The sequence below is a fragment of the Ahaetulla prasina genome, chromosome 3 (genome assembly GCF_028640845.1).
Source record: "Ahaetulla prasina isolate Xishuangbanna chromosome 3, ASM2864084v1, whole genome shotgun sequence".
NCBI lineage: Eukaryota > Metazoa > Chordata > Lepidosauria > Squamata > Colubridae > Ahaetulla > Ahaetulla prasina.
This window is the reverse complement of record NC_080541.1, coordinates 135,228,464-135,256,382: the sequence shown is the minus strand read 5'-3', so window position 1 is coordinate 135,256,382 and position 27,919 is coordinate 135,228,464. Positions and strand designations below refer to the sequence as shown.

General features: G+C 35.8%; 1 protein-coding gene across 1 annotated transcript in view; it reads left to right on the top strand.

The window, feature by feature from the left end:
* Positions 1-200: 200 nt before the first annotated feature.
* DENND1B (DENN domain containing 1B) overlaps positions 201-27,919 on the top strand; it is a 142,651-nt gene continuing 114,932 nt past the window's right edge. Inside the window, exons 1-2 of the mRNA XM_058176029.1 lie at positions 201-249; positions 3,689-3,802. Coding sequence (XP_058032012.1) covers positions 3,785-3,802 — 18 coding nt within the window. The 5' untranslated portion in view covers positions 201-249; positions 3,689-3,784. The remainder of the gene's footprint in view (positions 250-3,688; positions 3,803-27,919) is intronic.

Below are 27,919 nucleotides of genomic sequence, written 5' to 3'. Positions count from 1 at the left end.
GTTTCTATGGCATTGTCTTTGCAATCTGCCAAAGCACAAACTTAATTCCTTTTTAATAATCAATTATTTTAATCCAGAAACATGCAGCATAGTTTCCTCTTCCTATCAAATATTGCTTGATTTTTTTCTGGGAAAAAAAATAGAAGGATATTCAGGTAATTGTTAAATTTATATAACTTTTTTTTTTTTGCTTTTACAGGCAGTCCTCCAGAGTATACCTAAATTCTGCTTTCCTTTTGACATTACAAGGTATGTCTTATCGTGGGTTTTCAATAAGTGAGGTTGGTGCACTGAAAATTTGCACTGCAAAATATTGATTTTCATAGGAAAGTATTGAATGGATTGAAGCACTATATTAAAATAATTAAGTAAAGTGTTTTCTGAATTGTAAGTTTTCACTTGTATCTTTGGCAGTAGGCAGTATAATTTTAGTATGCTTTTAGGCTTTTAATACATAACCATAAATCTTTAGCATGCATTTCTTATTAATATAAAGTTGATAAGACATTGTAACTGTATGTTTACTTCCTCCCAGCCCTCAAAACAAGTATACATAAGAAGTTCCAATTGAAATATCTCTTAAAGGTTGTACAGATGTGTTCTGAGGATTATATTTTAATTTAAAAAAGGATTTATTATGTATTGTATATGTAGATCTGCAATATTTATTCATATTTAATAGTTTGGTAGAGCAACATTTGTTTTCAGTTTATTAAGCAGTAGATTTTAAAAGAAAATCATTCATGATTTTTAATACCTTTTTTAAAAAGAATGTGTGAGACAGATGCCATTAGAAGAGGCATTGCTCCTCATTTTGTCATAGGAGGAACGCCTCTTCTGAGAATGGCTGTTATGACACCAGATTAGCAGAATTGTTGTTCCATGTGGAACCCTGTGCAGACTTAATGAAATGCTTAATTATAAGTTAGCTGATTAGTCATTGGAGATTTCTTTAACCACTAGAATTCAATGGACAGAATTCTTTACAATTCTTTAATCCAGTTGGAGGACACATGTCAGGAAGAACAACTAAAAAATTCCAAGCACACCTACTGAATTTCACGGCCAGACAAATATTTGACACTGAAAATTTCTCATATACAATTCTCATATTCTGTCAACTGTAGGACTTTGTTCTATCCCATATAATTGAATTTAATTATGGATATTTACCCTGCGCAAGATTTTTTTCGTAACTCGAAAAATGTTCGTAAGAAACATTTGGAGGCATTGTTTAAAATGATTTGAGTTAGCCAGTTGTTATGAATTGCTTGTTTTTCATTAGCTTCCAAATATTAATCAGTCTGTATCTTTAATACAGTATTTTGAAATGAGGGTAAGTTGAAAACTCAAATAACCAAGTGTAATTAAAATTAACCAGGAATTGATATGAGCTTTTAAATTAAACTAGTATTACTTATGTTAAGGATGATACATGAACAGTTAGGAAATGAGAGAAGGAAGGGAAAAAGGTTGGTCTAGTGGTTAAAGTTCTAGGTTAGAAAACAGGAGATAGTGAGTTCAAGTTCCACCTTAGTCATGAAAGCCAAGGGTGACATTAGGCCAATCATCCTCTCTCAGCCAACTCACTCCCCAGAGTTGTGGGGAAATAGGAAGGGGAAGGCGTGTTGGATATGTTTGCTGTCTTGAGTTATTTGTAAAAATAATAAAGACGGGATACAAATAATTTTAACTCTGTTCAATGATGCAGGAGGTAAAGATACAGAAAAACACAGGCATTGACTATGTGATCAAAGCCCATCCATTTTTTACTGTGTGGTTTTCACCCTATTCATAACATAAAATGGTAACATAGAAAGTCATGCTGGAAATTCAGTGTGAATTAAGGAATTGAGAAACAGAAATATGCAGAAAGGTAGGACAAGACAAATCCAGATAATTACCATGGGTAAAGAGCAATATTTTCAAACTTGGCCCCTCTGATTTCTCAGTGTTAACATCCCAGCAAACCTAGAGGATATTAGTTAAAAAGACTTCCATATAAGTTTATGGTACCATTGATACCAGAAATTTTTACTACTTCAGTTTAATTGAAACTCAGCTACTTTATTACTTTCTTAAATCATGGCATTGGTTACAGTTACTTTTTAAATTTGATTAATACTTCAGCAGTCTGAAGGTGGACTTCCTTTTTTTCTTCCTAAATGACAATTTTACGGAGTTACTTTGTCTTCATTTGCGTTATGAAAAAAATCCCTGTTTACTTGTCTTCATATCATTTCTAATTTTATAACATTTTTGTCTTTATCTTAGTTGTACTTTTAAACTATGAACATTTGTTTTTGTAAAACTGGAAAGTATGCTATATATGCTAATGAAAACAGTATCAAAGGCATATAAGCAGCTCAGAACTTCTATGTAAATCTTTCTGTCACATGAATGGCTACACATTCCTGAACAATTACACAGACTCATATAAATCTACAGGAAAATGATTTTTTCCTGTAGAAGGGCAAACAACTCATATTTGATGTTGATAACTACATATCCATATATAAAAAGACATAATTCTTAATCTGCCCTCCAAGGAAACTTTGTCTTGATAATAAATACAGAAATATAAATACTCCCTATCTATTCCATTGTCAGATGAGTATACCCTGTTGTTTAAATATGTGTTTAAAATGTTGCCATCTATTATACTGACCTTGAAAAAGTCCTTTGTAGTCAAAAAGATTGATGTATATTTATAGATGTTCTTCATCAATCAATGATTTATTATTTTAGCTATTAAGATTATATTAAAACACACATATAAACAAACAATGCAAGAGAAATGTACTAGAACATTAGGTTTTATTAGAAAACAGTTTGGAACACTATTTACTTTTTTAAAAAGTTACATTTCCTTTTAATGGTTAGTGTCAGCTACTTTTAAAATCTATATTCCCTCTTAGTGTTTGGTTTGTAATTTGGATACCTGAGTCAGTTCGCAGGAGTGAAATCCATTTTAAAGTCTTCTGGTCAAAGTAAAAATTGAACTTTTTAAATTCCTGATTTCCTGTTACAAAGTAATATTTTAATAGTCATACTACTAACAGCATTTTTTTTCACTGAAGCTCTTCTGTCTAGAAATTTACTTCTATTCTTTCAAGTAAAACATTCTACATCCTTAAAAAAAGTTATACTCAGTTGTGATATATCTCAGTTATGATTGACAACTAGGTCATTTAAGTGAAGCAGTTGCTAGTGAGACCCCAATTATGCTTATGATTTTACTTCAAATTTCATTTGCTTTACAGACCTGCAAGGGTCATAAATGCAGATTGGTTAACATTTTGTAACTGCAAATGGTTGCTCTATGAGGTAGTTGCTAAGTCACGGGTATCAAACTCGATTGCGTCAGGTGACGTCACGTGACATATTGCAACATTTTTTGCCTTTGCGGAGCTAGAGTGGGCATGGTCTGTGCTTGATGCATCCAGCCTGCGGGCCACCAGTTTGACACCCTTGTACTAAGTGAAGACTACTGTATTACATCTATGTCTGTTCACTCCAAAGTCTTTTCATATTATTTTCTATATTACTTAGATTTAATTTAAAATGTTTTTATTTTATTTTATGAAACTATTTTATGACAACAATCTAATAGTATTAACATTAATTTTAAGCATATTTGCTTTTTAGTGTTAAAGGAAGTGCCGCCTAACACAGTTTTTCCCCCTAGGGTAACGCAAGTTGGACAACATTTTACTTTTGTGCTTACTGACATTGAAAGTAAGCAAAGATTTGGATTTTGTCGTTTAACATCAGGAGGCAAAGTATGTCTATGCATTCTAAGGTAAGCTGTTCTATAGAAAAACAAATGCCTACTTACTTTCTTGGACAGTTATTGGTAATTATTGGTTAACAATTGTAGATTCCATGATGGCTAGAAAGCTTTAATGGGTATGGATGTATAGTTATATGCTGCCAACACAATAAGCATAGTTGACATTAAAGACTATTTTTTTCTATATGAGAGAAATTGTTTTAATGAGATATTTTACAAATGCTGCATAGTTTGCCTGGCTTGGCAGGTTATGTAAATAGTTGTATAACTTAAAAAAAAAGAAAAATTGACACAGCAGCTGCAAATGAAATTGCCTTATGATAATGAAGTGAAGGCCTAGTACTAATTAATAGAAATTCATCTTCTAACTGACCCAGAGGAAAAGCAAAGTTGCAACATAACAAGGTGTATATTAATGTATGTGTGAATTTTCATCCTAACCTTATTACAAGGCTTTTTGCATTATACCTATGCTTTTGCATTTGCCTTGATTCAAAGTAAATTTAACATACATTATATTGTATACCTTTGATTAATAACTTAAAAGTAGTAGAGGATGGAGGCCATAGAATGATTTCTTTACAAGAGTATCAGAAAATATGAAGTACTGGACTGGGATTATTATTAATATTAATTAATTAGACTTGTATGCCAGCCAACTCTCAATGATTCTGGGTGGCTCACAATAGACAAAGAAACTACAATTAAAATCAAAACATATAAAGATAAAAGATGGTATGTGCAAGAACATTCTGGCTCTGTTGAAGCTTCTAGGTGTTCTTCAAGGGCAACTCCATGTCGAGTCTATTGAAGATGATTCTTGGAAGATTTGATTCAGACATAAAGTGGAATATAGATAGTCCTTGACTTATAACCATTCATTTAATGGAGGTTCAAAGTTACAGTGATTTCAGAAAAATGTGATTTATGACCTGTCCTTGCACTTAAGACTGATCATTTGACTGCAGTTTGGGTGCTTGGCAACTGGGTTGTCAAAGTATGAATTAATTTAAAAATGTAGCTCAAATTATCTTATTTGAACCTGGATTAAGTGTTATTAATTGCACTAAATACATTTTAAGGTGGGTGTGTTAACATTAATCACTTTTAAAGTTAGCCATGATTAATCTTCATTTAACAAAATTGCTGCTCAAATATGAAACAGAAGTAGTCTCCTTTGAACACAATGGAAAGGAAGATGCACTTCCTATTGTGATGAAAAAGTTCAGTTTGACATTTTGTCTTAACATATAGGTAATGTCATTCTCTGGTATTATATAGAGAGAGACAACTTTAAAACTAAAAATACATTTTTATGTATATTTATTAATATTAGACTAGTTTGTTCTTCCTAATATTTCATCATATCCCCATTATTACTGTGTCTTTGATTTCATTAGCAGAGTGTGCAGATTATTGAGATTTTCACCTGTCAGATTAGTGACATACACAGATTCTAATGTTTCTTCCTCAAATTTTAAATCGACACTCATATTATTCCAATCCAGCTTCACTCAATATATGTTCAACATGTATATAATAATATATTACATACATAGTATATATTCAATATTTATTTATATCTCTGTAAAGGAAGCAAAAGTGTAGCTTTGTCTTTTTTTCCTCTATTGACCTGGAGCCAGTCTGTTTCACTTTGTTGAATCTGCACTTTATGTTCTGTCTACGGATTTCACATAAGGACAGTGGGATGTTCTGGCTTTTCCTTTTTCCTAAGGAGATATTAATATGGTCAACACACTCAAAGGCCTTTCTATGATAGGTGAAGTACATATTGATTTATTTTCAATACTTTGGGGCCCTTTCAATTATCTTTCTGAAACTTGCTTGAATATCTGTTATTTCCCTTCTTATACAGGGCTCTGGATGATCTTGAGCAACATTTTGCTGACTAGAATTTGATATAAGACATTCTGGAAAAAAAAAAAAAAAGCTTTCCTTTCTAAGATAATTCTAGCCTAAGTCACAAAAATGTTAATGTGGAGAAGCTGTTAAGATTGATAAACATTAGATTTTGTGGCAAGAAAAAGGTATTTAAAGAAAATCTTATAATTTGGAGATCGATGTTTAAACCGGGTTACATGAAAATCTGTTCTAGGCCATTGAGAGATGAGACCTAGGTTTCCCTAAGAAATTTCAGCATTGCTGTTCAAGAGGAATAGTATAGTAACTGAAGCAGTAATACTATTTTATGAGCAAATATGCTAGTATGTTTCAGTTACAGTAGAATTAAGTGAATACTTAATAGTATCAGAAATGCTATAAACAATGAAACACTATAGGTTAAAGTGATTACAATGTTATTACAACTGCATAGTTTTTATGGTGAATATTATCTTCTCATCAGCTTGCTCTAAAACAGATCCACAATAAATTGCTAATTAAAAATCGAATGAAAGTAACATTCAGCATTTTAAAACAAAACCGATATGCCTACATTAACAGCTTAGAACAAATTATGGAGCAGTCTGTGTCACAGATAAACAAGAAAGGCAATTGAATCTTAGGCTAGACAGTTAAAACAGCACCACATGGAAACTTAACAAATATAATAGCACTGTATGGAAGCTAGCAAATATAACTTATAATTGCAAAGGAAGAGAGGATGCTACCTTAGTGGGTTTGAGCAATAAAGATGTCAGAAAAAGAGGGCAGATCTAGGGGGGAAAAACAATCAGACATGCTTAGAAATTATAATTCTGAGTAACTAGCCAGGTATGTTTATAACAGAAATATGAGCAACTGGCGGAGTTTATATAATAATAATTATTATATTGGTAAGTTATGTAAATGGTATGATGGGGTAAGATCTTTTTCTTTCCAGGATATAGTTACATTTTATAAATTTAGGAGGTCAGTTTAAATAGTACTTACATTAATCCAAATTATCTAATTTAATCACCATTAAATTATTCCATGCTCCCACAGCTTAATTTACTATGTTAATATCTACTATTATTCTTTCTTATAGGTGAAGATTGTAGCGTAATGTCATGAGCATACAGCATTTTTGGGAGTATAAAATGCACCAGAGTCTTAAGACGCAGCTTAGTATTTGGGGAGGAAATAGGAAAAAAAAACCTGCCTTCCAAGTATTCATCTGGCTAGCGTCCTTAGTCTGGTTAGCTTCGGCACATTAGTTTGCTGGTTTTGAGCGTGCCACATGCTTTTTATCCCCTACTTGGGGATAAAAAACAGCTTCTAAAGCACAGCTGATCTTTGGAAAGAGAAGCAATGAGAAAAGCAAGTGCAGAAGATCGCTTCAGTTGCTAGCATCTCGTTAGGGCCGAAAAACAGCTTCTAAAGCACAGCTGAGAGGGAGCATTCTTTCTTACCACCTTGCCCTGAATCAACAAATCCCATGATTTGATTTGCTAACTCTATAATAGCCAGCAATATATAGATAATAGAATAACAGAATAGCAGAGTTGGAAGGGACCTTGAAAGTCTTCTAGTTCAACCCCCTGATCAAGCAGCAGACCTTATAATGTTTCAGACAAATGGTTGCCCAATCTCTTCTTAAAAACCTCCAGTGTTGGAATACTCATAACTTCTAGAAGTAAGTCATTCCACTGATTAATTGATCTGTCAGGAAATTTCTCCTTAGTTCTAGATTGGTTCTCTCCTTGATTAGTTTTCATCCATTGGTTCTTGTTCTGCCTTCTGGTGTTTTGGAAGACAGGTTGATCCTCTCTTCTTTGTGGCAGCCCCTTAGATATTGGAACACTGTTATCATGTCACCCCCTAGTCCTTCTTTTCATTGAACTAGACATACTTAATTTCTGCAATCGTTCTTCATATGTTTTAGCCTCCAGTCCCCTAATCATCTTTGTTGCTCTTCTCTGCACTCTTTCTAGAGTCTCAGCATCTTTTTATATTGTGGCGACCAAAATATTACAATATTCCAAATATAGCCTTATCAAGGTATTATAAAGTGATATTAACACTTCACGTGATGTTAATTCTATTCCAGTATTAATATAGCCTAGGACTGTGTTGGCTTTTTTAGCAGCTGCAGCACACTGCTGGCTCATATTTAAGTGGTTGACCACTAGGACTCCAAGAGTCCTCTCACAGTTACTACTATTGAATCAATTACCACCTATTCTATACTTGTGCATTTGGTTTTTCTTGCCTAAATCTTACTTTTGTAGGATGTGCATGCAAGCTGTTGGCCGTAAAAGTCATATCAAGTCATTTTTACATTTTTGGCTAGATGGTAGAATCACCTTATTTTAGATTCCTCTCCTGAAAGTTTGGGACTTATCTTTTTTATATTGCTTTCATTTTTCCTCTGAAGTATTTCTATGTAAAAGGCAATATAAGGGCTCTCTGGAGAAGTTTATAACGTTAGGAAAGAGAAGAAGAAGACCAGCAGCAGCAAGGTGGATGAGCTCAAGTCCAGGAGTAATGGGTGTACAGTTGGAAGATCTGAAGGACTAGGTTGGAGTCAGATCATCCTGAGGAAGATCTATCTTGGTTGCTAACACTCAAGACCAACTTGATGGCACAATCAGTTGAGAGCTAAATTATATTAAATGTTAATGTAAATGTAAAACAAGCAGCTTACCCTTCCATTCCCCCCCCCCTTTTATGGTAGTTAAAGCATGTAGGATTTTGATTGAGATTGAGAATATTTTGCATGCTTTTCTGAAGCCACTTAGCTTTGTAAAATTGTCTACTGTCTATTGCTGCATTATTAATACCAGTGGAGTTTTTAAAAAGAAATATTTGGAGTGAAAACTGCTAGGGGCAATAATTTTGTTTATGAACTTGCCTGCATGTTTATAGTAGAGTGTAGAAAAAAACCCTCAGGGGCAGCTGCAGACTGCAAACTTAATAGTTCAGGCCACAGTGGGATTATCATATTTGGAATCATTGAGGAAAATAGTGAGGAACTAAGATATGTACAACTCCAACAGATGGTAATGTACAGGTTCTTTGTGATATACTAGTAGGTTGTTCCTTGTTTTTTGCTTTGGCAGTTCTCTTAGGGTCAGTACATCATTCAATTTTTTTGTGTGTATAATGTCTAGGGCCTGGAGAATCCATGAAAACAAATTTTGTTGCTTCAAATGTGTCAATATTCTATACTGGAAGCTTGGTTTGAACAATGAATCATATGAGAATTATTATTGATACACTCAGTATGTGAGCAACATTTATATTATCTAAGCATGTTTCTGTATTGAAACTATTATTTGGGAATATGATGTAAAACATTGTGTTTGGGATCTTGTTTGGAAAGGATAAATAAATGAAATGCTTAAGAATTTACATAATATTGAGAGAAAAATGCAGTCTTTGGATTATGATGGCAGTTGTAATCAGGGCTGTCATTGAGTGCAATGTTATGTCACTACATTGCTTAGCAACAGCAATCCTGCAGTTATGGTTATGTGGTCAGAACCTCAGGGTGCTGAAGTTATTAAGTGGGAAGAGGCTGAAATCCCCGGTAATGAGAGAGAGTGTGTCTGTCTGCGCGTTGTGGGTGGGCACAAGGGAGCATGGGGGATTGGTGGGGGCCTCAGGAGGCATCCAGTGGGCTGACAGAGGTTGTGGGTGGGCTGATGGAGGCCACAAGAGGCAGAGGGGGAGGGAGTTGTAGTTAGGTGGGCCTACGCTACAGAGTACGAACCAATAGAAGGTAGTATGAAGAAAAAGCAACAGGACTTCCTGGGACAACTTGCAATCTTCCTTGCAATCTTCTCCATTGACTTCGGTTGTGAGAAATTGGCAGGGAAAGATTGGCCCTAAGTCCATTTTTTTAAGTTGCTGAACAAATGGGTGTAAGCTGAGGAGACTGCCTGTAATCACAATATATGATCAAGTTATGATTTTATTACTACTTCTTCTGGCTACTAGTTGCAAAGAGATTTATAAATTAGCAATATCACAATTCTCAATTTGCTGCACTACAGTGGTGCTTAAAAGTTGATGAACTCTATTGAGTTTTCAATACTTCTGCATAAATGTTACGTAAAATGCAATTTTCCCCCATAGATGTCTCCAAACTAATACTAGAAAATTAGCTAAATAGAGCAAATGATTCATTATACTTGTTCATTGACTTATTGAGGAAAATGACTGTACATTTCATAAGAATTAGAGGGGAGAAAATGGAGTTGGGTGATGAAAAAAATTCAAACAATATCTATGCTTCCTTTTTAGGTGAAAGTAATTGTTCCTCATTCTAGCTACTAAATAGTTACTAAATACTACTAATGAACAGAAAATTGGTACTCTCAAACAGATTGATGGAACATCTTGCGAGGTCTATGTAATTTTTTTATTATTTCATTTGAAATTTCTCTTATTTTTTTTCCATGCAAATTTTCAGCCAACATTTCTAACTTTGTCAGGTGTTCCAGAAAACCTTTTATTTCTTGTCTTTCAATATTCAGCATAAAAAGACTATATCAAGCTTTGTTTTTTATTATAGGGAGTCCTTAACTTATGACAGGTTAGCCATTCAAAGCTACATCATATCTCCCCAGAGCTACTTTTGACCCACTTTCAAACTTCTGATAGCCGCAGTCTCATGATTACATTTGCAGAGCACTAGTTTGTTTCTGTCGTGTCCCCCTCCCCCTCCGACGGCCGGGTCTGGGAAGTCTGTATCAAGCGTGGCCACGAAGCCTCTGCAGCTTTGCCAAATTCCTTTCAGATTTCTCAGGGCAGGCAGGAATCCAAGGTGTGACTTCAGCAAACCAGATGAGACTTTGCTTGACTCAAGGAATGCCAAAAAGCAGATCCTTTATATAGGCCATGGGGTGTGGCTCCATGACTCAGCACCATGGGGTGTGGCTCCATGACTCAGCACTTATCCAGGCCTGCCCCTCCCTTCCTTTTGCTGACGTCACCTCTCAATTCTCCGGAAGCGGGGATCCGTCCACTGTGAATTCCCCTCCTCCTGATCTGCTGCCGGCAATTCTAGCACGTGGCTGGCTTCGTGCTCACACGCTGTAGGAGTGAGGTTTGTTTGTTCATTCCTGACATTCTGTCTGGGCATGGTGCCAGGGCTGGGGGCTGGAGGCATGCCAGGCCGTTCCTCTTCATTATCAGACTCTGAATTGGATAGCAGGAGATGGGAGGGGCCCGGCTGAGGAGAGGAGGGAGGACAAGGCACAACAGGTTCAGAGGTTAAGGCAGCATGCTAGAAACCAGGATAGTGTGAGTTCTAGTCCCTCCTTAGTCATGAAATCCAACTGGGCAATCTTGGCTGGTCACTCTCAGACAAACTTTCCTCACACGATTGTTGTTGTTGGGGAAAATAGGAGGAGGAAGGTGTGTTGCATATGTTTGCCACCTTGAAGTATTTGCAAAAATAATAAAAGAGGGATAAATAAATAAAAATAAATAAAATTGTATCAATTTTCAGTGTCCTGTAGTCACATGACCACAACTTCCAGTATTTTTTTTTTTACTTCTAGTTTCTGGCAAAAAAATGCTCATTGGCTAAAAATTCCTGTCTATGGGCAAGCAATAATAAAGAAACAATTCTGAGTAAATCCTCCTGTCATTCTTGGTTCCTTGTTCCTGACATTAATCTTGCCAGCTCAATCTACCTATTTTATATACTATGTGAAAGGTGAGGGACGTTCACTCTGAGCCTTTTCTTGCATATCAAGGATTCCAGGCTGATTTTCCTCTTGGCTCCTTAGGAATGAAGCCCTCGCTCCTGCGACTGCACCAAATTCTACCACACCTGCTTAACAACTGTCAAAATTTACAATTGTAATTCCAGGCTCAATTATGGTCATAAGTCAGGGAGTACCTGTATTTGTTTAATGTCATTGTAAATTTCAGTAACGTGAAACACTGTTAAAAAAATTACTTTCGAAATTTGTTCGAGCTGGGTATATAACGTTGGTATAAGAAAGTCAGATAGAAATATTTCTAATAGTTCTAATATAAGATAAAGGAGTCCCTGCAAATTTTACTCCGCTAGTCGTTACTGACTATAAGGGGTGGTGCTCATATCCATTTCAAGGCCATTGAACCAGCACGGTTTGAAGACATTTTCACGGTGATGTGGCCAGCAGCATGTCACAGAGCGCTGTTACTTTCCTACCAAAGTGGTACCTTTACATCTACTTGAATTTGTATGCTTTCAAGCTGCTAGGTTGGCAGGAGCTGGGGTGAGGATGGGAGCTCACATTGTCACATGGAGCTTGGGTCTTGAACCTGGGCTGGCGGCTTTCCAGCCAATAAGCCCAGCATCTTAACCACTGAGACATCATGCTGCCGTCCAATAGTTCTAATATAGTGCTCTTAAATTACAATAATTTAACTGGTATAATTAGTACTATTTAGCTGTGTTAAACTTATTGCATTTTGAGGATTTGCTATGTCATCATTTAAATGTTCAGCCTAGAAAATGATTAATGAAAATTTATTATAATATAATACCTTAGATTTCTAAATGATTTTTTAGATTATGATAGACTGTTTTATTTGGAAGTCTTTGTACTATATAGTTCTTTATCTTAGCCTTCCCACCCCATCCTCCACTTCAAGCAAATCCACCAGAAACAGAATGTTTCAATTTTACACATTTTGTGTCAATTTTCCAGACAGAAAGTAGCCCCCAGACATTAAGACATTTAGCTGCGGAAAGGCGGTTTCCTTAGTTTTATTTGAATACTAGAAGTTAAGATTCCTGCTGATAGTTCAGGACTGTTAGTGGTTGCCTGACTGTTTGACAGAAAACATTTCCTTTCCTTTATTTAACCTTTGACTTATGAATATAAAAGCTTTATCAGAATTGTAGTGGAAGTGCAAGACAGCTGGAAATCAACCTTGTGCAACAAAGCTGAAGACTGTCTTTGAATAAAGGCTTGAATGCCTGACTGGTAGCTCACTGGATTAAAAGAATATGTTAAATACGTTTTTAATTAGCAATGGAATATCGGGTGTTGTTGTTTATATGACAGGTAAGGACTACATTGGGTAGGATCTAATGGATTAAAAGCAAATACATGGACACATCCATGATTGATTTTGAAGATGCTATTTCCAACTTTTGGTTTGCTATAGTGGGTAGCAAATTTGTTGAAACTTTTGCTAACCTGCTGAAATTTCTACCAACCACGTGAACCAGTTTTGTGAGTTGGCTTTTGTGTGATTATTGCTAAAGTAAAGATTTTTCTAGATTCAGTAGTATCTATCTTAAAGTTATTTAAATCCTAATTGTGTTGCTCATTATTATGAGTTATCATATAAGTGCCTCAACTCATCCCATTGTAGTCCTTGCAACCAGATTTTCAGAAGGGATTTGTGTGTATCTTTATACAGTTGAATGGATAAAAACTCCACAGTAAAAAAATAATAATCATGTAGTTGGGGGAAATGAGGGGAGGAAGTATGACAAAATATCTGACTGAGGAGGCTTCCAGAAGCATTGTTGGACATTATGGTGGCTTATATGAGAAATAAGTAACAGAGGAAGTACGCATTTGCCTAGTGTAACTCTTTCAGGGATCCTTGTGTGTAAAAAAATGGTGCATTTTTTTCATAAAACACAATAGCCTCGTGAATGTATGAAATTATAGAATTTTTTTATTTTATTTTTTTATTGGCCAAGTGTGATTGGACACACAAGGAATTTGTCTTGGTGCATATGCTCTCAGTGTACATAAAAGAAAAGATACGTTCATCAAGGTACAACATTTACAACACAATTGATGATCAATATAGCAATATAAATCATAAGGATTGCCAGCAACAAGTTATAGTCATACAGTCATAAGTGGAAAGAGATTGGTGATGGGAACTATGAAACGATTAATAGTAGTGCAGATTCAGTAAATAGTCTGACAGTGTTGAGGGAATTATTTGTTTAGCAGAGTGATGGCCTTCGGGAAAAAACTGCTCTTGTGTCTAGTTGTTCTGGTGTGCAGTGCTCTATAGCGTCGTTTTGAGGGTAGGAGTTGAAACAGTTTATGTCCAGGATGCGAGGATCTGCAAATATTTTCACGGCCCTCTTCTTGATTCGTGCAGTATACAGGTCCTCAATGGAAGGCAAGTTGGTAGCAATTATTTTTTCTGCAGTTCTAATTATCCTCTGAAGTCTGTGTTTTTCTTGTTGGGTTGCAGAACCGAACCAGACAGTTATAGAGGTGCAAATGACAGACTCAATAATTCCTCTGTAGAATTGGATCAGCAGCTCCTTGGGCAGTTTGAGCTTACTGAGTTGGCGCAGAAAGAACATTCTTTGTTGTCCTTTTTAATGATGTTTTGATGTTAGCTGTCCATTTGAGATCTTGCGATATGATAGAACCCAGAAATTTGAAGGTTTCTACTGTTGATACTGTGTTGTCAAGTATTGTGAGAGGTGGAAGTATGGAAGGGTTTTTCCTAAAGTCTACCACCATTTCTACGGTTTTGAGTGTGTTCAGTTCCAGATTGTTTTGGTTGCACCACAAGGCTAGTCGTTCGACCTCTCGTCTATATGCGGATTCGTCATTGTCTCGAATGAGACCAATCACTGTTGTGTCATCTGCGAACTTCAGTAGCTTAACAAATGGATCATTGGAGATGCAGTCATTGGTATACAGAGAGAAGAGAAGTGGGGAGAGCACACAGCCTTGGGGGGCCCCTGTGCTAATTGTACAGGTATTTGATGTGATCTTGCTTAGCTTCACCTGCTGCTTCCTGTTTGTTATAATCCTATATATGAAAATACTGAAACAAATGTGTGGATGAAAATATAGAAGGTACATTATAATAGTTGTAGCCATAATTTTTCGTAAGTATTCAACTTAACAATTTAAGGTTGCTTTTTAAAAACATTTAAGGGTTGCTGTTGAGACATTTCAACTGTAAAATGGAACTCTGATCTTTTAGAAATGTTGAAATTACAGATTTTTAAAGGATGGCGAATACTGAATATTGTGAATATTCTTTTGAGAATTAAAACAGGCTCAAAATACTCTCTATTTTAAAAAAAGAATTCTTTCCATGGAAATTATAGTCTTGGATTTATTGTCACTGGACAAATACCGAAAAATCCACATTTCTATGAATGCAGGTCCTATTCTTGAACCCTGACTGGAGGGGGTTAAAAGGGAGCAGAGGTGGATTAAATGAGTGTATTAGCAGCATATTTAACTACTGTTTGGAGTACTGACTAAGGATATATTTATCTTTGACTGTTTGCTGATATTGTTTAATTATAAAATATATTTAATTAAAAATTCCTTTCCACTAAATATCAAAATACTAGAAAAATGACATAGAAGGAAATTTGCTCTGATTTTTTAAACTTTTTTGAGAGTTTCAGGAATATGATGGCCTTACATGAGGTCTGGATTGAATTTTCTCCTGCCAATACTTCCCGGTGCACTAACTCTGTCAATGTCACGTAAGCTAGGTAGATAAGGAGAACGGTTGCTCTCCCACAGAGAGAAGTTGCTTAAATAAAACTTGAATTGTAGTCAAGAGTATTTTTTTAACATTGCTTCTTTCTTTGTGATTTGAAATATTTTCAGTTATCTTTTCTTGTGAATTTTCCACTTCTGTATCATCAAAATTGCTTAAGGTATTTCAAAAAGCGCATTACAGTGAAATAATTTTTAAATAATGCTTCCTTCTCTTACAGCTGTTCTGTTTATCTTTTCAGCTATTTGCCATGGTTTGAGATGTACTACAAACTTTTAAATACACTGGCGGAATATTTAGCTAAAGAGCAGGTAATTTTGTTGTTATTAAATAGAAATTATTTTCTGAAGAACTGCTAATCATCAATAATTTTAAGGTAATAGTTCCTTTTTTTTAAAATTTACATAAATTTTAGGTTACTTCTATTATTACTTTTCTTTAAAATAAATAGCTTAACAATTTAAAAACCTTTTTTAAGTAGGGAAATTGAATGATATTTCTATGCTAGAAATTATACATCAGGATTATACCCTGGGATAGAATTTGAGTGGGGACATGTTTAATAGTTTGTTATAAAATACTGAATTTACTAAAGAAATGCAAGAAAGTGACACTATTTATATTGATAGAGATAATGTTATTCAATGATTGTCATTTGTTTATGCTTAGTAAGACTTACTATAAGACACATTGTGTTATTGAGGAAGAAACCAGTTATTTGTGAAACTGGAAATAGGTGAATTGTAAAGATAGAAATCAAGACTTCAGAAGTTTGTGTGCTCCATCACTGGAGGCTTTTAAGAAGAGATGGCACAGCTACCTGTCTGAAATGGTCAGGGACGGGTTTCAAAACCCGTCACTAGCTGTTTGCTTGTGTGCTCGCGCTTGACGGGTGGGTGGGCAGAGCCTCCTGCCGCCGATACTGGTTCGCCCGATTTGGGGCGAACCAGTAGTAACCCACCACTGGAAATGGTATAGTGTCTCCTGCTTGAGCAGCGGGTTGGATTAGAAGAATGCCAATGTCTCTTGAATTTGCTTATATAATGCTCTTTCTAAAATGGGTTTGGATATAGAATGAATTCCTGGAAGGGCTACATTTTAAAAAGTAATTTAGGTAGTTTGGGATAATTTTTGGAAAGTATGAGCCTGCTTTGAATACTAAGATCAGCTTTAGAAACTCTAATCCTAGGGCCATTATCAGATTGTTGAGCATCATTCAGGAATGTATTGATGTTTATTGAATTACCTTTCAAAAGAGACATGTTGGGCCCTATAATAGTTTGTAGAAAATCTGTTTTTTAAAGTGAGACAATGGACTTGATGTTTAATATCAGATAATATAAAGCTTTTAAATGAGGCACATAGAGTGTTCCTTATATTGTATAGTTTTCAATGATTTTGTAGTTCCTTAGAAAGCTTTGCCCTGGAAATTTAAGAAATCTGGCATTTGCTATATAATGCTCTTTCTAAAATGGGTTTGGATATAGAATGAATTCCTGGAAGGGCTACATTTTAAAAAGTAATTTAGGTAGTTTGGGATAATTTTTGGAAAGTATGAGCCTGCTTTGAATACTAAGATCAGCTTTAGAAACTCTAATCCTAGGGCCATTATCAGATTGTTGAGCATCATTCAGGAATGTATTGATGTTTATTGAATTATCTTTCAAAAGAGACATGTTGGACCCTATAGTAGTTTGTAGAAAATCTGTTTTTTAAAGTGAGACAATGGACTTGATGTTTAATATCAGATAATATAAAGCTTTTAAATGAGGCACATAGAGTGTTCCTTATATTGTATAGTTTTCAATGATTTTGTAGTTCCTTAGAAAGCTTTGCCCTGGAAATTAAGAAATCTGGCATTTGCTATACATATTTTATTTTTATTTTGGCTTGGTTTTTATATGGCTTGGTTGTCCTTCCACCTCTATTATTACTCTTTTTTTGTACTGTTCATTTTTGTTGCATTTTTGTACCAATGTTTGTTTCATAATTTTATACATTACTTTATAAAATGTTTTTCTTTGGATGTTGATATAGGAATATGCTTTATTATAAATACAATCATAATCCATAAAGCTTTGATTAATAGATAGAAAGACTGCAGTATTTTACAAATTAACCATGGAATTTTTAAATGTGTCCACTTGAGAATAAAGAGGGAAAATGAGATGGTTTCTGTTTGCATAGAAAGTGATTGTACTTATTTTTACTCTTGATATACAGTGAATGCAAATGAAGTTTTTATGTCTATTGAATATATTTTTGAAAAAAAATCTTATTTTGCATAGGAAGCTGACTTGAATGATTTATTAGAAACATGGCATAACCATTCTGTGCCAGAGGCAAATACTCCTATCAGTTTAAATTTGGTAAGTATGGCTTTTACTACAGAAATTGTATTTTAATTAAAATATTAAAGATAAGGCCCAGCTGGATCATTTAATAGGTCAACTCTGTAAATAGTGGTGAATTTGGTTTTCCATAAAATTATTTTTATAGATATGAGTAAATATGTTTATTATTGTGGAGTGTTCTATTGTTCCATTATCCTCCCATATAATCTTTGAGGAGTAGCTGCTAGATACTCGGTAAATGGCTCGATTTTAAAAGACTGTTCTACAAGAGATGCCAATTGTGCAGGAAATAAGAAACATATTCAGTACAGTTTTGCTAACTAATTCTGGTGAAATAGAAACTGTTTGCAATCACTCTTATAGTTGTTTTCAAATAAAGCTTCTGAATAAATTAAACCAAATTTATTTGATTGAATAGTGGCTATGTACTACAGCATTACCTCTAATTTGGGGATCCAGGGCAAAAGTCCAAATGTTGACATTGGCCATATGTATGATACCGGTACTAATCCAGTAAGTGTACCATTATACTACTTTAACCTATTTTAGTTTTTGGAAATACTCTGATATCCAAAATACAGTAGTTTTGGATCAAGGAATTGGTTTCTCTTTTAAATGTGCTGTTTCCTTTTTACATTTCCCTTAATTTTAACAAATACTACACAATACATGTAATTGATGATTATTCTTTGCATGGTGCATTCCATACACTTAAAGATAGGTAATTGGTTATAGTTTATACATATGGATGTACAAATTCTTTAATAAGAGACTATTATGTGAAAAGTGATACTAATTATTAAATGATAAAAGTACTTCAAAAGATACTTGGGATGCTATCTTTAACTGTAATCAGTATAGAATAAAGTAATTTGATCCTCCATAAATATATTTTATCCTTTCTGTCGCTTTCTCTAGGACTCAATGCAAAGCTGAAATCTTTTCTTGGCTAACACATTGACATCATTTTTTAATAAAGTATTTTAAAATTAAAATTTATTGCAGCCAACCAGTTTACTGGATGAATGAGCATGAAATCAGATGTTTCATAGTCTACTCAGAAGCGATTCATGATACAAGATATAATTATTGTAGTTGAAACTCATAACTCATTTCCTGTTTGAATTCTTTGAAAAAAAAAGTGGGATAAAATATATTTTTAAATTGATTTAACAGTGAGTTGGACAACCTACAGTGTCAGAACCTCATTTGCAGCTCCCGTGTCTTCATTTTTTCAGCTCCTGAAACTCCTCATCATAATGGCTGAAAATTGGTTTCCTGCTATTTTGAGATAGGAGGCACATAAACTTATATTGAAGATTGCAAATAGGCACATTGGCAATAGAAACAAAAAATACTGTCTTTAGAATTTTCATTCTCTTCAAAATCTAATTTTGCTGTCATATGGGATTTGGTTCTACTGACTCCCCCCTCTATTGATAATTACAATAATTAAGATACCTAGAGGATTGGGAAAATCTGGGGTTTGTTATAGCAAATTTAAACTTAGTAGTAGTGTATATAATTATTAAGAAGTTCTTAAAAGCCCCCTTTACAGAAATATTTTGTTGTTACAAGCCTGTTTATAATAAGTACTTACAGTTGTTAGTTGGGAAGTCGTGTCCGACCCATTGCGACTCCATGGACAATTTGGTGTCCAACATGGGCCGCGGTGTGGCTCAGGCTGTAAGAAGCCTGTTATTAAACACAGCTGCTTGCAATTACTGCAGGCTCGAGTCCCACCAGGCCCAAGGTTGACTCAGCCTTCCATCCTTTATAAGGTAGGTAAAATGAGGACCCAGATTGTTGGGGGGGCAATAAGTTGACTTTGTATATAAATATACAAATAGGATTAGACTATTGTCTTACACAATGTAAGCCGCCCTGAGTCTTCGGAGAAGGGCAGGATATAAATGTAAATAAAAATAAAATAAAAATAAAATAAAATAAAATAAAATAAAATAAAATAAAAAAATACTGCTTGCCAAATGATGTCTATTGATTGCAAGAGATTTATAAATGTCCCCTGAGAAATTACTGTGTTGTAACTCTGGTGTAAAAAAGGCAAACTACTTGAATGTATTTTCCAAGAATATATATTGTCAGATTTGGAACTATATGTGTAAATTGTCTACTAAAAAGGGTCTTAATATTTAATGAAGTGACAATAGTTTATTCTTATACCTCTTTTGCTTATTAAAAAAATGCAGAGAATGTTTTTTTCTCTATTTCAGTTGTTTGTGTATTTCAGAGAAGGGATCTTAGCAGCGTAGGGATCAAAACTGTATTATTTTCACTGAATATATTTACAGATGGCCCTGTTGAAAGTATGTGAGCAATGTCTTCCCATCACATCTTCATTATATTTCAGTGTCATTTTCATGATAATTGTTCAGCAGATTGAATGTTTGGCTTCTCAATGATTACAAAATCAATCTCTCTAAATTACATCTTGCCAAAAACCCAGGAAAGATGTTGTGATAGGAAATAATCCAAAGATGTAAAAACCCAAGGATACAAGCCAAATGATCAAATTAAACATACAAACAGTCCTCGACTTATGACTGGTGATTTTATGAGCTTGCCTTTATGACAGCCTTAGAACAGAAGCTTTATGGAATGTAAACAATCACCAGCTGTTGTAAATGAGTGTGTTGCCCCTAGTTTCAGGGGCTTGGCAATCTGTTCACATTTTCAACTGGTTGTCAAGTGTCCTGCAATCATGTGATTACGATTTGCAATCTTCTCTGTCAACTTCCATAGAAAGACAATAGGGAATTGGCAGGGAAGGTTGCAAGTGCAGGAAATGGAGAATTTGAGGTCTGTTACCTCAGTACAGCAAGGTTTTTTCTTCACCTCTATACAGGGAAGGTAAAATTTTCCTGTGTGCTGGAGGAACAGACCTCAAATCTGGTAAAAACACTAGTGAATATCAGCCTTCTGAACCTTTCAAGAGTTGGTGCACTACCATTTTCCTCTGCCCAAAGGCTAATAAAAACCAGTGATTTGAAAGGCACATAAGGATGCTGTGTAGGTCAGGAAAGATGCATGGGGATGCTCAAGTGGTTGGCACAGTGCAAGTGCCAAGGGTTTGGGGAAATTGTGCAGGTGGGGAAGACTTATCCAGGCAACATGCAATCTTCTTTTCTGGCTTCCTCATTACAAACATTCCCTGCTAGTTTCCCATAAGTAAAGACTTGGTGGACAATCATGACTGAGTTTACACTTCCTGTTGGCTTCCCTATTAACTTGTGGGAAGCTGCCAGGGAGCATTGGAAATGACAATCATTGACTGTGGCAGTGTGGAGGCACTGTATCAGCCACAACTTCCCAAAATTCCATTCCCATGGGAATAATGTGTCTTAATCTTCTATAAATTAACGCATTTCAGTTGCCTTGGTTCAAAAAATTGCGTACCCTGATGCATATTTTTCCCCACTTAAAGGTTACAAGCAGGCAAAGACACAAGAGTTTTACTAGGATATGGATTGTGCTGTGCAGTAAAATTGAAAATAGAGCTGCATGGCAATCAGGATTATTTCTATTTTGCAAGAAGGTTTCCCATTGCCCAATGTTAGAACAAAAGTAGGACATTCTGAAATTGTAACTAATGAATGAAACTTAGTTCTATATTAAGCGTCTATGGTGTTCAGAATTCTCAGCTGATCAAATCTTACTTCATTCATTTATATCAACCTATAATGTTGTCTTGTTAAAAGCAAAATAACATTCTGTACCTCATGTAATCCAATATCAGTCATTCCATAAATATAAATTATTTCTTGCAAACATAAGGGGAGAGGTAATAGGATTTTCCCCCTTTATCTCCGTAGTATTCATAAAATATACTTTATTTATTTTGGTAGTAAAATATATCTTAATATTTTTTTTTAAAAAACCAACCCTTTCTAAATTTGGGTATTTATAGGATTTTTTCCTCTTTTCTAATTTCATTTGCTTGCTTTCTGCTTTTTTGATTAAAACAAATCTACATTTATTTGAATAAGTTTGGGTATTCCTTGAGAAGCCTTGAATACCCAAACTTATTCAAATAAATAAGTTTATTCAAAAATTTCACAGTGAGAGTTAATGTAGGTAGTTCCTGATTTATGACCATTTGTTTAATTTTGGTTCAAAGTTTATGATGGCCTCTGAAAAAGTAATGACTGGTCCTCAAAGTGATGACAATCATGTTACCCCCCACAGTTACATGATCACAATTAGGGCAGTTGGCGACTAACTTGCATTTATGACAACTATGATTTGCCATCTTCCCAGCCTGCTTCTGACAACCAAAGTCAATTGGAGAAACTGAATTTGCTTAACAATCATGTAAATCGCTTAATGACCATGGCAGAAATGGTTGCAACATTGAGTCCGGCCATGTGATGCCTTGCTTTACAACAACCACACTGATTTAAGACAGAAGTTCCATCCCAAATGTGGTCATAAGCAGGGGTGGGTTTTAACTGGTGTAACAACTGGTTCGCTTCGTGCACAGGCTTTGCTCCGCACAAGCGCTTTTCATTTAAAAACAGTTGAGGTACGGCAATCCAATCTGCTGTGCCTATATCAGCTGGACGGTCAGAGCGAACTGGTTCGTTCTCAGCTCACCATCGGAGCTACTGGTTCGCCTGAACCAGACCTAATAGGCTGAATCCCACCCCTGGTCACAAGTTCAAAACAGCCTATGTCTTTTTGTATTAGCCATTTTGTCACTGTTAAGATTTTTCAGAGTGAGAAACAGTAGAGTGAAGAATCATTTCCAGGCTGCTACTTATATCCAAATGAGTGTGGGCAACTTTTTTCCCCAACTTCTTTATAAAAACCTCTGTGTTTGGTTACCTCTCATTTCTTTTTAAAACCAACCCTTTCTAAATTTGGGTATTTATAGGATTTTTCCTCTTTTCTAATTTCATTTGCTTGCTTTCTGCTTTTGATTAAAACAAATCTACATTTATTTGAATAAGTTTGGGTATTCCTTGAGAAGCCTTGAATACCCAAACTTATTCAAATAAATAAGTTTATTCAAAATTTCACAGTGAGAGTTAATGTAGGTAGTTCCTGATTTATGACCATTTGTTTAATTTTGGTTCAAAGTTTATGATGGCCTCTGAAAAGTAATGACTGGTCCTCAAAGTGATGACAATCATTGACTGTGGCAGTGTGGAGGCACTGTATCAGCCACAACTTCCCAAAATTCCATTCCATGGGAATAATGTGTCTTAATCTTCTATAAATTAACGCATTTCAGTTGCCTTGGTTCAAAAATTGCACCCTGATGCATATTTTCCCACTTAAAGGTTACAAGCAGGCAAAGACACAAGAGTTTTACTAGGATATGGATTGTGCTGTGCAGTAAAATTGAAAATAGAGCTGCATGGCAATCAGGATTATTTCTATTTTGAAAGAAGGTTTCCATTGCCCAATGTTAGAACAAAAGTAGGACATTCTGAAATTGTAACTAATGAATGAAACTTAGTTCTATATTAAGCGTCTATGGTGTTCAGAATTCTCAGCTGATCAAATCTTACTTCATTCATTTATATCAACCTATAATGTTGTCTTGTTAAAAGCAAAATAACATTCTGTACCTCATGTAATCCAATATCAGTCATTCCATAAATATAAATTATTTCTTGCAAACATAAGGGGAGAGGTAATAGGATTTTCCCCTTAAAGGTTACAAGCAGGCAAAGACACAAGAGTTTTACTAGGATATGGATTGTGCTGTGCAGTAAAATTGAAAATAGAGCTGCATGGCAATCAGGATTATTTCTATTTTGAAAGAAGGTTTCCATTGCCCAATGTTAGAACAAAAGTAGGACATTCTGAAATTGTAACTAATGAATGAAACTTAGTTCTATATTAAGCGTCTATGGTGTTCAGAATTCTCAGCTGATCAAATCTTACTTCATTCATTTATATCAACCTATCATGTTGTTTTGTTAAAAGCAAAATAACATTCTGTACCTCATGTAATCCAATATCAGTCATTCCATAAATATAAATTATTTCTTGCAAACATAAGGGGAGAGGTAATAGGATTTTCCCCTTAAAGGTTACAAGCAGGCAAAGACACAAGAGTTTTACTAGGATATGGATTGTGCTGTGCAGTAAAATTGAAAATAGAGCTGCATGGCAATCAGGATTATTTCTATTTTGAAAGAAGGTTTCCATTGCCCAATGTTAGAACAAAAGTAGGACATTCTGAAATTGTAACTAATGAATGAAACTTAGTTCTATATTAAGCGTCTATGGTGTTCAGAATTCTCAGCTGATCAAATCTTACTTCATTCATTTATATCAACCTATCATGTTGTTTTGTTAAAAGCAAAATAACATTCTGTACCTCATGTAATCCAATATCAGTCATTCCATAAATATAAATTATTTCTTGCAAACATAAGGGGAGAGGTAATAGGATTTTCCCCTTTATCTCCGTAGTATTCATAAAATATACTTTATTTATTTATTTTGGTAGTAAAATATATCTTATTTTTTTTAAAAGATGTCGTTTTAATCTGACTCTTGAAGCACGAAAGTCTGATTGAGATAGGCTTACTCAAATACATTAAGGCAGGTTAATTACTTTTTGTTACCCAGGGATGAGAGTTCTTTAACCCTCTAGAGTTAGATTTCTATGCCTTCCAACCTATAAAGAATTCTTAAGGGCTATTATAAGATCTTTATTATTCACTTGTGGCTTATTCCATCGGACCTACTAGACAGGAATCAAAGGGCCATGATAATAGCTGCTATCCTAAATCTAGTAGTGTTTGGGGAAGATATACTGTAATGACTGATTTTGAGCAGCTCTTCAGACTGATAATGACTTACTATTTCAAATACTTTTTTTTATTACATCAGTTTTATGCCTCTGCCTAGGCTGAAATGGCTTTCTGGTGTCATTGCAGATGGAACTGAGATAAAGGGTGTGCTGTGTTTATCCATGCCTAAATCTTTTGATAGTCCTGTTTGTTTCAGCTTTTCCCTTGTGGTGTCATTTATAACTCTAAATCCATCACCGTTAAGTTGAAAATAACATTGCCTTCATGCCAGTGGGCATCATTTATATCTGCATAGTGTCTGCTTAATTTAAGCCCATAAATAAATAAATTAAACTCCCTCAAACCCTTTGCTTTACTTAATACTTTAATAACAGACTTTAACATGCGAGCCTCTATTCTTCCCTTAACAATAAGGTGGATGTGTTAACATTTTCAAAAACTAATGCTCGGTTGAAGATAAATCCATTACAAAAACATTAATTTTAATTAATTTAAAAAAACTTTTTGAATGGTTTGTTGGCTTTTTATTTGTGGAATATAAATCCCTGGAACCCCCTTCCCCCCCCAACACAAACAACCTGCTGTATCATTGAATTGCATTACTGTTAACTTGCTTCTTATAAATTGCTTAGAAAGACTAGTGATACCATAGTGATTCTCTTCTTCATATTCCTCTCCCTCCATTTTTTTTAAAAAGAAAAGAGAAATAAAGGTCTCATTTAGTAGTGAAAATAAAATCACCACAAATTTACAATGTTGATGTTGAAAGAAACATTTTTCTTCTCTTCAGCTAGCACGGCAAGAATTTTTTTGAAAATGAATCAAATGCAAAACAGCATCAGCCATTCTGTGAGGTTATAGCTAGAATTTTTATTGTACCCAATGCAGCAACAAGTATAAGTTAACTTGCAATATCTGGCCAATCATGAAAATAAGCTAAGCAAGCTCACATTTGATCAGTATTGGTGTGGACTAGTCTAAGAAGTTAAATAAAACCAGGGAATGTAACAGCAAAACACTTTTCTTGTTCCTCAGCGTTTTCTTGTTCCTCAAAATATTATATGAAAATATTTATTTCAATTTGAAGGCATCTTAACTTTTTTGTTTCCTTAATCACTGAAGCAGGGTTTAAAAGCTTAAACTAGTAAAATCCTGCCAATGTAACCAACTTGTGGTCACTAATGCAGTCTAACAATTACAATCTTGGCTTACATTAAAATAAGCTAATAGTTTTATTTATTTATTTATTTATTTATTCGAATTTTTATACCACCTTATCTCCCGAAGGACTCAGGGCAGTGTACAGCCATATAAAAACATAAGAATAATACAAATAAAAACAACAATTAAAAAACTTATTAATTTGGCTGAAATTAAAATATCACTAAAATAGTATAAAACCCCATTAAAACTAAATTTAAAACTAAAAACCCTAGGCTAGCCCTGTGCAAATAAATAGATGTGTCTTAAGCTCGCGGCGGAAGGTTCGGAGGTCAGGAAGTTGGCGTAGCCCTGGGGGAAGCTCGTTCCAGAGGGTGGGAGCCCCCACAGAGAAAGCCCTTCCTCTGGGTGTCGCCAGTCGGCACTGCCTGGCGGAGGGCACCCTAAGGAGTCCCTCTCTGTGAGAGCGTACGGGTCGGTGGGAGGCAATCAGTAGCAGTAGGCGGTCCCGTAAGTAACCCGGCCCTATGCCATGGAGCGCTTTAAAGATAGTGACCAAAACCTTGAAGTGCACCCGAAAGGCCACAGGTAGCCAGTGCAGTCTGCGCAGGATAGGTGTAACATGGGAGCCACGAGGGGCTCCCTCTATCACCCGCGCAGCCGCATTCTGAACCAACTGCAGCCTCCGGATGCCCTTCAAGGGGAGCCCCATGTAGAGAGTGTTGCAGTAATCCAAGCGAGATGTCACGAGCGCATGAGTGACCGTGCATAAGGCATCCCGGTCTAGGAAGGGGCGCAACTGGCGGACCAGGCGAACCTGGTAAAAAGCTCTCCTGGAGACGGCCGTCAAATGATCTTCAAAAGACAGCTGTGCATCCAGGAGAACGCCCAAGTTGCGCACCCTTTCCCTCGGGGCCAATAACTCACCACCGACAGTCAGCTGCGGTTGCAGCTGACTGTACCGGGGTGCCAGCATCCACAGCCACTCCGTCTTGGAGGGATTGAGCTTGAGCCTGTTTCTCCCCATCCAGACCCGTACGGCTTCCAAACACCGGGACAGCACTTCAACAGCTTTGTTGGGGTGGCCCGGGGTGGAAAAGTACAGCTGAATATCATCAGCATACAGATGGTACCTCACCCCAAAGCCATTGATGATCTCACCCAGCGGCTTCATATAGATGTTGAACAGGAGGGGCGAGAGAATCGACCCCGTGGCACCCCACAAGTGAGGTGCCTCGGGGCCGACCTCTGCCCCCCTGCCAACACCATCTGCGACCGATCGGAGAGATAGGAGGAGAACCACCGATCAACGGTGCCTCCCACTCCCAACCCCTCCAACCAGCGCAGCAGGATACCATGGTCGATGGTATCAAAAGCCGCTGAGAGGTCTAATAGGACCAGGGCAGAGGAATAACCCCTATCCCTGGCCCTCCAGAGATCATCAACCAACACGACCAAAGCCGTCCCCGTGCTATATCCGGGTCAAAAGCCGGACTGGAACGGGTCTAGATAGACAGTTTCATCCAGGTACCGGGGAAGCTGACATGCCACCACACTCTCTACAACCTTCGCCACAAAGCGAAGGTTGGAGACCGGACGATAATTACCTAAAACAGCCGGGTCCAGGGAAGGCTTCTTGAGGAGGGGTCTCACTACCACCTCTTTCAAGGCGGCAGGGACGACCCCCTCCAACAATGAAGCATTTATAATCCCCCGGAGCCAGCCTCGTGTCACTTCCACTTCCACTTTTATACTCTGAAGGTTCATCCTTATGCCCTGCTAACTTGCTTCTTATAAATTGCTTAGAAAGACTAGTGATACCATAGTGATTCTCTTCTTCATATTCCTCTCCTCCATTTTTTAAAAACAACAATTAAAAACTTTTGAATGGTTTGTTGGCTTTTATTTGTGGAATATAAATCCTGGAACCCCTTCCCCCCAACACAAACAACCTGCTGTATCATTGAATTGCATTACTGTTAACTTGCTTCTTATAAATTGCTTAGAAAGACTAGTGATACCATAGTGATTCTCTTCTTCATATTCCTCTCCTCCATTTTTTAAAAACCAACCCTTTCTAAATTTGGGTATTTATAGGATTTTTTCCTCTTTTCTAATTTCATTTGCTTGCTTTCTGCTTTTTTGATTAAAACAAATCTACATTTATTTGAATAAGTTTGGGTATTCCTTGAGAAGCCTTGAAAGCTACTTTCAAAAATTTCACAGTGAGAGTTAATGTAGGTAGTTCCTGATTTATGACCATTTGTTTAATTTTGGTTCAAAGTTTATGATGGCCTCTGAAAAAGTAATGACTGGTCCTCAAAGTGATGACAATCATGTTACCCCCCACAGTTACATGATCACAATTAGGGCAGTTGGCGACTAACTTGCATTTATGACAACTATGATTTGCCATCTTC